The 12058-nt window shown below is 38.8% G+C and overlaps 1 protein-coding gene across 1 annotated transcript in view; it reads right to left on the minus strand.

Moving 5' to 3' along the window:
• Nucleotides 1–5357, minus strand: part of FAM180A (family with sequence similarity 180 member A) — a 28013-nt gene extending 22656 nt beyond the window's left edge. Inside the window, exon 1 of the mRNA XM_015866461.2 lies at nt 4968–5357. Within this exon, the coding sequence (XP_015721947.1) occupies nt 4968–5043 (76 nt within the window). The 5' untranslated portion in view covers nt 5044–5357. The remainder of the gene's footprint in view (nt 1–4967) is intronic.
• Between the last annotated feature and the right edge of the window lie 6701 nt (nt 5358–12058).

Raw genomic sequence — 12058 nt, forward strand, 5'->3', positions numbered from 1 at the left:
AAAATCAAAGTGATTAAATGTTGCATTTTTAAAAGATTTTGTAAGCAGTCCAGATTGTGTAATTTGCCTTTTTTTCTTGAGCCAAACCTTTGGAGACTTTAAAATAAGCCAAAGCCATGACCTGGCATACTTGAGGACTTCTGAGTGTGTATGTGAGTACGTGTTTGACCATTTATGTCATAATTACATGCTGTGTTAAAGTCATGTTCCTTTTCCTCACACCAACCAGGGTAGCACAGTTGGACTAGTATTACTTTCAATGGTGGAATCCCAGAGATTGTTTGAAAAGGGAGTGCCAGGCTGTAACTGTGCAATATGAGTTGGAGGAAAGAGAGACAAATATGGATAAATGTGTGCAGATCAAAGAATCATTTGATTTGGAAGGATCTGTAATGGCCATATTATCCAACTCCCCTTCAATATACAGGGACATCTACAGCTAGATCAGGTTGCTCAGAGCCTGACTTTGAGTGTCTCCATGAATGGAACATCCACCACACTCTGGGCAACCTGTTCCAGATGTTCCAGGTGATCCTATTCCACAGATGCTGTGCATACCCTAAATCCAAGGTACTCATCTTTTATATATTTGGCAAAATTGACATCAACCTACCTGGTATGATATGTATGATCACACAATATAGAAAAGTTTAAATTCTACTTCCTGATAAAAGGACTGGATGGTTCTCTGGAAGCAGTTAGTTAGTCGTCTACATAGTCCTCCTTCTCTAGGCACTGGACATCTGCCAGTCTGTTGCAGCTAAGCCTATCAGCAGAAGCAGTCTGCGAGAGTTTCTCATGCAGCAGCTGCTTCATCAAACTCAAAAACTCAGTTACCACAACACTAGAGAAAAAAATAAAGCAAACCACCATCGTTCAGAAATCAGACTATGGACCTTCTCTTCTTCCAAGTAATTGCTTCTGCTGAGAGCCTATCAGGAGATCAATTTACTCCTCCCATGTTCTGGAAAAACTTTTTTTCCTTTTTAATAATGCATGAGGACCAGGTAAATCTGGATATGGCTGTAATAATGCTGATATCCTGAAAGGCACAACACAACCATTGCCAAAAGCATGAAGCCTCATCGATGTCATTATAGTTAGTATACCCTTTTGTCATTGACAATTTTCATGTCTTCCAATTGTTTGTTGTCCAGTATTTCCTACTTCATCCTCAGTGAGAGGCAATTACCACTACTGCTGTTTCTCACTGTCCAAGAAGCCACAACCACAAGGAATAGCATTATATCTTCTCTCCCTAAGCAACCAGAGAACTGGTGTGCCATTGTCTGTGTGCCATTTAAACTGGGAAGCCCTTAAAGAAAATATTGCCAGCTGAGATGAAATGTACTAACAAGACTTGCCTTAGGGTTTCTCCTCAGGGAATAGGCAGTTCTTGTAATGTAGTCCTGAAACTCACTTCTGCTCATCAGTGTACTAGTAGTTGTCAGAGCAGTGCAAGAAAAGCAACTGGATGACAAGAAGCGATATTGGCTCAGATTACCACTGTTATGTGTGCTATTTTTATTTTTCTCTATTTTTATTTTTCTTTTTTTCCACCTACAGTTCATACATTTATTAGTTTTCTTTCTGAAATTAATAACGTCACCTCTACCATCCTATAGGAAATTCACTTTACTAGAGGCCTAACATTATGTTTTGTCCCTAGACGTGTACTTCACAAATGCAAGAGGCTAATACCATACAGCAAAGGCTACAGAAGACTTGAGGAAAGCTGAGCTGATGATTCCAATCATTCTGTCACCACTTCAAATCATAAAATCGCAGAATAGCCTGAGTTGGAAGGGACCCAACAAGGATCAGTGAGTCCAACTCCTGGCAACACAAAGCACCACCCAAAATCCAAACCCTCTGTCTTAGAGTGGCATTCCAATGCCCATTGACCTCTGGCACTTGGGGCCATGCCCACAGCCCTGTGCAGCCCGTTCCATGCCCACCACCCTCTGGTGCAGACCCTGTCCCTGACCCCCAGCTGCCCCTCCCCTGGCACAGCTCCATGCAGTTCCCTCAGGCCCTGTCACTGTCACACAGAGCAGAGCTCAGCGCCACCACTCTGCTCCCTGTCAAGAGCTGCAGCCCCCATCAGCCTCAGCTCCCTTGCTCTGGGCTGAGCAAAACCAGGAAACTCAGCTGCTCCTTACACACTTTGCCCTCCAGACCCTTCTTCATCTTCATAGACCTCCTTTAGACCTTCTTTGGATGTTCTCTGACAGTTTTATGACCTTTCCATATTGTGGTGCATTAATTGCTCCCTGTGCTCAAGGTGAGGTTGCACTAATGCATTATAGTGCAAGATACCTTTAGGATTCTGAACACATCAGTCCTTGTGAGTGAGATTTGCCTGTAGCTTCTGGAATACTGTCCACAGGTGGGTCAAAACAGACTGGGTAGAGTATGTCATTTTTTATTATTACTTTTTTTTATTATTATTATTATTATTATTTTTTTTTTTTTACAAAAGGATGAGGAAGTGGGGAAAAAAAGAAAGGAGAAAAGCAATAAAAATATTTTCCTATTTTTCTGTCATATTGTTTTAATTTTTTGCCATTCACTTCTGCTAATAAAAGCAAGGAAAGGTGGCAGACTGTAGATTCCACTCACTGGTCAATTGAAACATATTTATCTTTCCTCACATTTGCTGGTTTTTTTCAGCAAAGAATAAATACTTTTTTACAGAGCTAGGCATTGAAGATACCTCAAAAATAAAAGGTATAAACTAGATTTTGTTTTATCCAGTTTACAGTGTTCATTTATTTGGGGAAAAACAAACAAACAAACAAAAACAAAACAACCTATCAACTGTAGCTAATTAAATCAGGGCCCATTGTCCTACTGGTTGGTAAACAGCCTGGACTACTGGTCAAGATGAAGCTAATATGCAGATTTGTATTTCATTTCCATCAGACCAGATTCTGATCTGTTTGCTTTTCTACTGTAGAACACAGACTAGCAGTTGGATAAGATTTAAGTAACTGGGATTAATCCAGGCACTTGTGGAAGGAAAGAAGAGTAAGAAATGCACAGAAGGGTGTGTCATTCCTCAGTACTCAGTCAGATTTCCTCTGACGTTTATGAGTAATTTACAACTTTGGAAGGTTCTTTCACCCTGTAAATATTGCAGAATAGGATAGGACTGATTGGGCTGACAGATATTTTGAGTGGGGGTGCTCTGAAGTAGCTATTATTGAAAGAATCAAACGTTTAAAACAAAGGTTTAAAGGAAAATCCCAGCAGTTGTGGAGAATTAGTCTGGCTTCCTCCTCAGCAGATCACTAATATTTGCTAGAAAGGAACTCCTTGTTGCAATGGGGACTGGATTTCCTCTTCCCTCCAAAGTCTCTAAAATCAAGCTGTAGAGCCTCCAGCTTAAAAATAATCTGCTTCCACAAAAGGAAGCATAGAGTTCTGATACTTTCCTTTAAATGTTCTGGTGATAATAATTAGACTTTTGTAGTTGTGTGGCTATGTTTTTGCTTTTTAATTAAAGTAAGAGAGTTAGCAAACACAAAGAACAACCTTAAGTTGCATATTGACTATTTCATGGCAGTGGACCCCTCCCCATGTATTTATTCCTTCATTGAAAAGATGTCCTAATTTTTCCAAAATGTAGGATAAGTATATATGTATAGATTTGTTTCAAATATTCAGATTTAGTTCTAAATTCCTCACTTTTTCATGTGTCCTCAGTGGAAAGGTAAATACTTATCAAGAGAATCAAAGTATTACATGAAAGCAATCAGTGCTGTTACTTCTATTAAACAGTCAAGGAGGTGAAATGCACAAAAATATAATTACTCATCCCACATCATCCAACAGGCTAATGGAAAAACTGCAGGAAGAGCCTGTCACTGAGTCAAAAGTCAGTGGCCTATTAGAAGGCCCCTACTAGCTATAAGGAAGAATTAAATGTTGATACAGAGTGAGCAGAATTGTATCTCATCATTATGTCACTCAGAATCTGCCTCTCGTACAAAATTCAAACTAAATCCAAATAACAGATTGAAAAGGAATTAGCATTAATGAGGAAGCATGGAAGATCAGAACTATGGAGTGGGAGAGGCACCTGGATGTTTTTTTGTTGGTTTATTTATTTGCTTTTTTGTTTTTAACAGAATCCAGTTCCTTTAAGAGTCTGTACATTTCTATATCAGATTAACATATGTCTTTTGGGAGATGTTTACTTTCTCCACTTCCAGCAGCTTTACCAAGTAGCTACAGGACTCATGACAAATATCAGAGGAAAGAATTTTAAAAACAAAAAGGAAACCAAACAAACCAAAACAAACCAAAACCAAAACAAACCCACAATCATCACTAGCTGTCAAAGAAGTACCTGCTATGCAATCTGATATTCCCAAACAGTTTCATAAATCACTATTCACACACATGAATACAAACATATCATGACTAACTATAGTATTGGCCACTGAAAACTGGTAATACCCTAGCTAGCTTTCTCTGAGTTGTGCATGCTAATCTATCAAGGTAACGTCATAGGCATTTCTAGGCACCTTGCACAAACTATGCTTTGTTGTGTTTCCTATTAGCAGGTGTCTGCTTGATGGGGTAGAGAACTATCCCACCTGTGGCTGCAGAGGCTTTTGCTTTGAGGCTTCATGACCTATAATTCCCGTTAATTCAAGAGAAGAAGGAGAAAGAGAAAGGAGAAAGTGAGAAAAAAGCACAGTTCTTTTCTTTTTCACAGATACTTCCTGTATATGTTTGTATTATAGCAGAATATATATATATATATATATATATATATATATCATTTTACCTTTCTGCACTTATGCAGGTGCATTTTTCTATTTCTCTGTGCATCTATTTAAGTGACCCATTTGATGAAGAAAAAATTCCAGATCTGGGAGGGTTGAATTATACATTCATATATAATGCAAAATAACTTCAAGTTTTCTCTTAAATAATTTTTCATGCTTAAATCTTACCTCTACTCCATTTGTAGTTTACAGTGGCATGAGCACTATAATAGAACAGCAGCAGCAGCAAAGTCTTCCAAAGCATCCTTTTCTTTGAAATATGTATGTCTAGCTATATATTATTTTCTTTCTTTCCTACCTTCCTTCTCTTCAGGAATAAATAAATGGCTTTTCCTCCTGCCCCCCTGCCCCCTTCCCCTTTGAAGGAGAACCTGTCTGAGTGCAGCTGAATTCAGTGTGCAGCTTCTCTCCCAACCCAAGTCTCCTCGGGATCAGGAAACTTACTTTTACAGACAGACTTTGTTTTTATTCACATCTGGAATGACTCATGGTGCATGTGAGTTTGCTGGCAGCTGTGAGAATAAATATCATTACATTTTTGTAGTTGAGTTTCATTTGTTATATGGGCCAATTGGAATTTATTTTCATCCAATAAAATAGCCACAAGAAACTTCATTAAAGGATGCACTTGAGCGCTAGATATGTTGCTACTTTTCTGTAACATAGGGCAGTATGTGCTAACCTGGATCTAAGTCAAAAAGCTCCTCTGGAATGATGTACAGCTGCACTTGAATGCTTAAGTCAGGGAGTGGAGCGTATGTTCTGCAAGAACATTTTGCTACTGTGATTCATATAATCACTTTATTAGGAACATATAATGCTTGTGCTTAGACTTCTATGGGACAAGTGCTGGCCTTTTCCTCTGTTTGGCCACTGCAGAGCACAGAATGGTCCAAATCCTTAACTGGCTCTCTTCAGTGGGACTGTGGGACAATTTGCAACAGCCAGGATGAATGTGGAGAGGTGAAGCTGAATAAAAAGGTTACTGTCATTTGTTTCCTCATTGACACTAGCCGTGATGAAAACAAGACTGGTATTGTTATCACAAAGAGACCTAGTATGGAGTACAGGTACATACTGTCTTTAGTGTAGCTCCAGCAACAGCTTCAGGATGGGCTGGGGAGCAAGTTGCTGCATGTTGGAATAGACTGGTGAAAAAGGACACAAAGAGTACTTAACAGATTCAAGGTATAGGCTGTACCTCATTTGGTGTATCGAAGTGATGAACCTAACTCACGTCTTTTATAGGTAAGGGTAAGCCAGAAAAAATACACTGGCTTTATTTATACTGGTATAAAATTGGCATATAAGAGAGGAGACTCTAGCTTAGAAGGTATAAATAGCAGAATTATGGGGAAGAATTAGGAGCTGGAATGACAGACAGCAATGTGACTCAGGATTAATGGGTACTGGCAAGAAGGCAGGAGAAAACCTGCTCAGCTCCTACCTCACTCATGCCAAATCCTGGCCTTTGCCTCAGTCCCCTCATTCTTCTCAGCACTAGCTTCAAGTAATACCATCTGGAGTAATACCAGTAAAGGAAGGAGGAGGGTCAAATAAGGTTGCCTTGCCTAAGGCGGCTCCCCTCGTCTTCCTACACGTACAGATTTTCCTGTGCTAAGGCTGCCTCAGGTTACTCCCACATGACGAGCACATGAATGTAAGACAGTACTTTGCATGCCAAGGAGATGGCAAAAGACATAATTAAAACAGAAGACGACGAACTCTTGCTGTATACTCATCCTGTTTCCCTAACTTATTAAGGAAGGGGACTGAATGCAGCATTATAGCTAGCAGCACACTCTCACAAAAATATATCTATCCAGCAGTTATGAAGCAGGGATAAACTCATTTTTAGATGTCCTAGAGAAAAGGAGAAGGAAAGAGAGGCACCTCAAGAAAATGACTGCTCCTACAGTGGGTAGTGAATGAAAGAGCTGCTTCGTGATGCTGTATCATTCCATTGCTTATCTAAGGAAAAGACTGTTGAAAAGAGAAGATGGAGTTGTTCAGATTGGCTCTATTTCATACTATTTTGCTGGAAAAGACCTGCTGGAGTCTTTACCTCCAGGCTGTTGGCAACAGGACACTTCCTATACTCATTCATTGTCACTGCTTAATATATTTGGCCTACGTAGGGAAAGGATAAGAATCACAGCAATTTAATCCTCTAATCTTCCACTCTACTTCTAGCCTCCAGAGCAAGAGAACAGAGAAGACACAGAAATCTTCATTTTCAGATGCCGAAGACTTTGCTTTGAAGCTATATTTTTTGTGATATTGTTTTTTATTATTATTTTGTGAGCTATTTATTTATTTATTTATTTCTCCTTAAACTGAGACTGGATATGGGACCCTTTCTAGTAGCCTTTTCTTGTCTCAGACACAAACTCTCTCCACATGTAGCTCAAGATCTCACCTTGGACTAGAAACTTCAGATAGTCCGTGTTAGACTTCAGCTATGCATGTGCCACAATTGTAGGGCAAATTTGATATTAGGACTCTGAGTGATGTACTCAGGTAGGCTTTCTTAAAGGGAATTCAGCTGCAGATATAACAGGACCATGTGTATGTCTAAGTTATGCAAAATAAAGAATGCTTTCCCTATGGTATCTCCCCAAGAACTGTGAATGGCCCATTCTCACCACTTAAAACTATAGATGTTTTTCACTCCCATATGGATGTACACAGAGAGAGAGCAATATCTTCTCTATTAAAAAGCCCTCCAGATGAAATTAAGAGATAAATCTTTCAAATGTGCCCAGGGTACTTCTACTCATCTCATGACTATGTTTTATTAGATAGTTCCCAGTTATGGCTCAAGGTAGTTTCTGGCTTTGCTGAAGGTTTGAATTACAGCAACTATAATGACTGCTAAAAGAGTACAGAAATCCTCAATAATTATAAATATTGAACACTCTTAAATTGCTTTGGAAGTATGAAGCTAAGGAGCTTTAAGGTGAAGAGTTCATCCTGAAGGTGTACCATACTGATGAAACCAGAAAGCAGAGAGCTAGTCTGCAGGCTGCTTGATATTCAGATCGTAAAGCAGCATAGGGCCAGACACTGTCACAGTCATATTAAGGTAAATTTTTATGTTTTGGCAGTTCTCATACATTCTAGCATTGGATCTGCAAGTCCTCCAGAACTTACCCATGAGAGCTTTCAGGCACTGAAAATGCAGGTTGCTTAAGGTGAGAATAAACATTCATATAACTCTCAGCAATACAATTAGATTCCAAGGGAACAGCTTTTGATTCAATTCTTCCATCAGTGAATGTCAGTATACACTGCTGCCCCACCACCATCTTTTAAAGAAACTTGGAAATATAGAAGGGGGAAAAGGTGCAAATGGAAGGCTGAGAAAGGAAGAGATCAGCTATCATTTTGTGGCCCATGCACAGTGAGGGCAGAGAGCCCTAAGCTGTGGTATCCCTAAGCTGTCCTTCCTTCCAATCATAGATATTATCATGGTGAAAGGACTTCAGCAGGTTGGGAGCATAGAAAACTTGTATTTTCTAGCAGATGCTCTGTAGTAACCAAAAATTGAGGTGAGGTGTCCCCATGTAGCTCATTTTGTGGAATAAGTTCCTTCAGTAGCTCATTTTGTGGAATAATTTTTAACTTAAAAAGACAATACAGGAGGAAATAAGACAATGGATAACCCAAGATCAGCATCCTACTGGATCTTCCAAGAAGATTCACAGGAGTATACCAGTTCATTATGCCATTTCAGCTTTGGCTTTGATGAACTTCTGCCAAACCCAAGATGGAGTTATGGTGTTCCACTCTGCCCTGACACTTCAGTCACTACACTAATCCCACAAAAATCTTATATATATATTTTTTGATTACATAAATTATATATATTTTATTTATATATTATATATTATTATATACACACACATACATATGTATATACACATACATAAGATCCATCTTTGTTCAGTTTGAAAACTGTGGGGAGGAACTACTTCTGAACTGGAAGCTCTGCTCTGCAGCCAGATTCCTGCTCTACTCAATCAGCCATGAGGCATCTGCCTGCTGGTAAGCCAGCACAGTGGAATGTCAACGCATGACGCAGACATTGGTTTCCATTGCACCATAGAGATGGATAAACTTAGACATACACATGAAGTGACTCACCCATGGAATGAGTGAGTGAGTGATGGTAGAGCTGGGTCTAGAGACTGAAGGCCAGCCTTTTCATTTCTCTGCCCAAAACATAAGGTACCAAACTGCACCAGCTCAAACAGCACCAAGTTCTGTCTACCAAGAGAAAGAAGCTTGAACAAGATTCCAAGTAGAACCCTCATAATTCGGATATAGCTGTACACAAGAACTTACAGGAGATGAAAAGTTTTTTCAATACCAGACTACTGGCAGCTGAATCTCATTATTGGTGATGACTTCAGATTGCCCTTCAGCTGCTGCTTGCAGCTTCCTACAGTAGCAGTTTCGATGACTGATAGAATCTCATGTGGCCTGAATCTATTGCTGTGTGCAAGATGTAATTAAATATTCACTCTGGCATAAAGAAGGAATGAAAGGATGACACTTCTGCCATGATGATAGTAATCATACATGAGATACAGGCTCTATTATCTGCTTAGATACTCAGACATCCACTTCTTTCTTCCTTTTATTTTGGAGCAGGATTAATTCCATTAACAATAACATTATAATCATCAGAAGCATATAGAAGATGAAAGATCAAGTTGATTTAGAAAGAAGAGGTCTTTGAATACAGTTTCTTGAATCCTAGTTATGCACACAAGCTAATAAGCGAGAAGGGATCCTTCTCCTACTTTAAATACAAAAATTCGGGAGGATTCATGTTTATGAACACAGAGTCAAATAACTTCCACCAGTTTGAAGCTCCAAAGAGATACAAAATTTAATATGCTTTTTTCAACTTGGTATTTCCTCTTGACTAGCTTAGATCTTTCTGGTTTTCAGCCTGGATTACATGAACCATCCTCAGACATCAAACACTCTCCCTAGGCAGTCTACAGACATCCTAGATACTGCAACTGGGGTTGTGAATACAGTTCAGAGCAAAGTAAAACATGATCACAGTTAAACACTGCTGTGCTGAGCCAGAGCTTCTACTGAAGTCTTCACAAAACTAATGTGCTAGGAAGGTTGTTTTGATCAAATGAGTGTAGGTCTATGTGAAAACATGAATTCAAATATTTGCCCCAAATTATTAGGAGAATAAGCAGGGTGTTGTTGGAGGTGGTTGTTTCATTCTTTTTTGGTTGGTTAGTTGGTTTAGATTTTTTTATTCTTTTCCTCAAGCATCAATCAAGATGATGGTACTCAAGCCAGCCCACAAAGGAAGGAACATGGCATTACAGGAATCAGCATGGAAATACAGAATTTATCATGGAAACTCACTGATGAAAGTCTGACTTCTTTCTCTGGCAGCACCTTATAAAACACAGACTATTAATTTTTATTGTGGCTTCAAGGGAATTTGTTGATGTACATTCACCAGAGCTCCACCTATCTTAAAGAATCTATGCTGATTTATACCAGCTTATATAAGGAAGTAGCCCTTGCTGGGTAACGCAGCATAACCCTTTTGGAAAATTAAACTTTTAAAAATATTCCATTTATTCTGCTTCTTTTGCAGTCTTTTGGCCATGAACGTAAGCCTCAGTGACATAAAGCCAATGCAAACATTAAGTCCATGACTTGCAGTTAAGCAACAGAAAATGCTGTTAGCAGTGCTACTTACTGTAGGACAAGGTCTGAAATGAAGCAGACTAGAATTTCGTGTCACAAGTCACTGCTAAAAACATAAAGGAAGATCAGCTATGCAGAGAATTTCCTGCTTTTCAGCCTAGAAAGTCAATAATGACCACAGTGAACATTCACAGGTGGAGTTTTATGACTGAATCCTCAGAACATCAGAAAAAAAGCTTTTCAGTAAATATGGCCCTGAAATGTTAAATCCAAACCAAAAGAAAAAACAGAACTTGACAATACAAAACCAAGAATAATTGATACCATCTCTGGAGTGGAAAGAAACACCCAATGATAAATACAAGCTTATTACCACAAGTCATTAGCAAGAACAGCCAGAGCAGAGCTCCACAGATTTTCTGTTTTAGTTGGAGTATGACTCCGAATTTTCTAAAACTGTGGAAGGAATTGTTCTGAAGTAAGGAAAGAGGCAAAGTCACTGGCTAATAATTGCAAGAATTATGAGATTAGAGATGCAGTAAAGGTGAGTTAGATCATGATAGCATTAGAGGTAGGGAATAATGCAGATGTGTTACATAAAGAGTAAAATGGGTCTGGATCATTAAAAAAGGATGACAGAAGAGGAGAGGGGTGAAGAATAAATGCCAGATGCACACAAGGTTATGGAATTAACATACATACAGAGAGACTGAACAGAGCTGGGCTCTTCGCAGAAGGTCTGCAATAAAGCTTAAATCAATGGGAAATGCAAAATAAAGGTTAAATTTCACTTGTTCCTGCTCTGAAAACTTCTTCTGCTGACTGCTCTGAAAACTTTTTCTGCTGACTGTAGTGTAGCACTGGTGCAACTCCTTAGTAAAGTTCTGGTGACTTCAAACATGAGTATGGTGAGAGAAAAAATCAGACCCTTCCTCATAGAAGAAGTAGATCATTCTAGCTCTTCCTTTCTCCTCAAACAGCCTCTTTGGCAAAAGAAAGAGAGATGCAACAGTTGAGCTGCAAAGCAGTGTCTGAATTTAACATGTCTTAATTTGTAGACTAAGTTTTCCTATTCACAAAGTGAGCAGTGCCACCCCATAAAGCTTAGTAGTACATTCAAAAATCATAAATCATTTATTTTTTCTTTTTTTCTTCTTTTTTTTTTTTTCTGAAAAATTAAATCCTAGTCATTTCTAGATGCTTAAGTCAGCTCTTCAGTCTACTTTGCAGGTAGAGAAGATGCAGGGAGATAAAACATCCTGAAAAGACAGAAAGCGTGACACATCAGATCAACTGAGCACATTCAGATCTTCAGAGATGAAGAAATTATTTTCCCATGCTATTAGCATGCTTGGTTGTCAGACCCTCAGAGAATGAATTAATTATTTTCCGAAGCAGTAAGATTTTCAAATATGAGAAGAATTTTGTGTCAAAGGTTTTCAAGAGGTATTCAGAAATCCATCCTTTTATATGTAGTGTAAGCTTCAGGTAAAAGGTAAATTTTAATAAATCACTGACTTCTCCATGTGTGAAAAATAAGAAAGTTAATGTTGCCTTTTTCCCTAATA

This window comes from Coturnix japonica, chromosome 1 (genome assembly GCF_001577835.2).
Source record: "Coturnix japonica isolate 7356 chromosome 1, Coturnix japonica 2.1, whole genome shotgun sequence".
In the NCBI taxonomy this organism is placed as follows: Eukaryota; Metazoa; Chordata; class Aves; order Galliformes; family Phasianidae; genus Coturnix; species Coturnix japonica.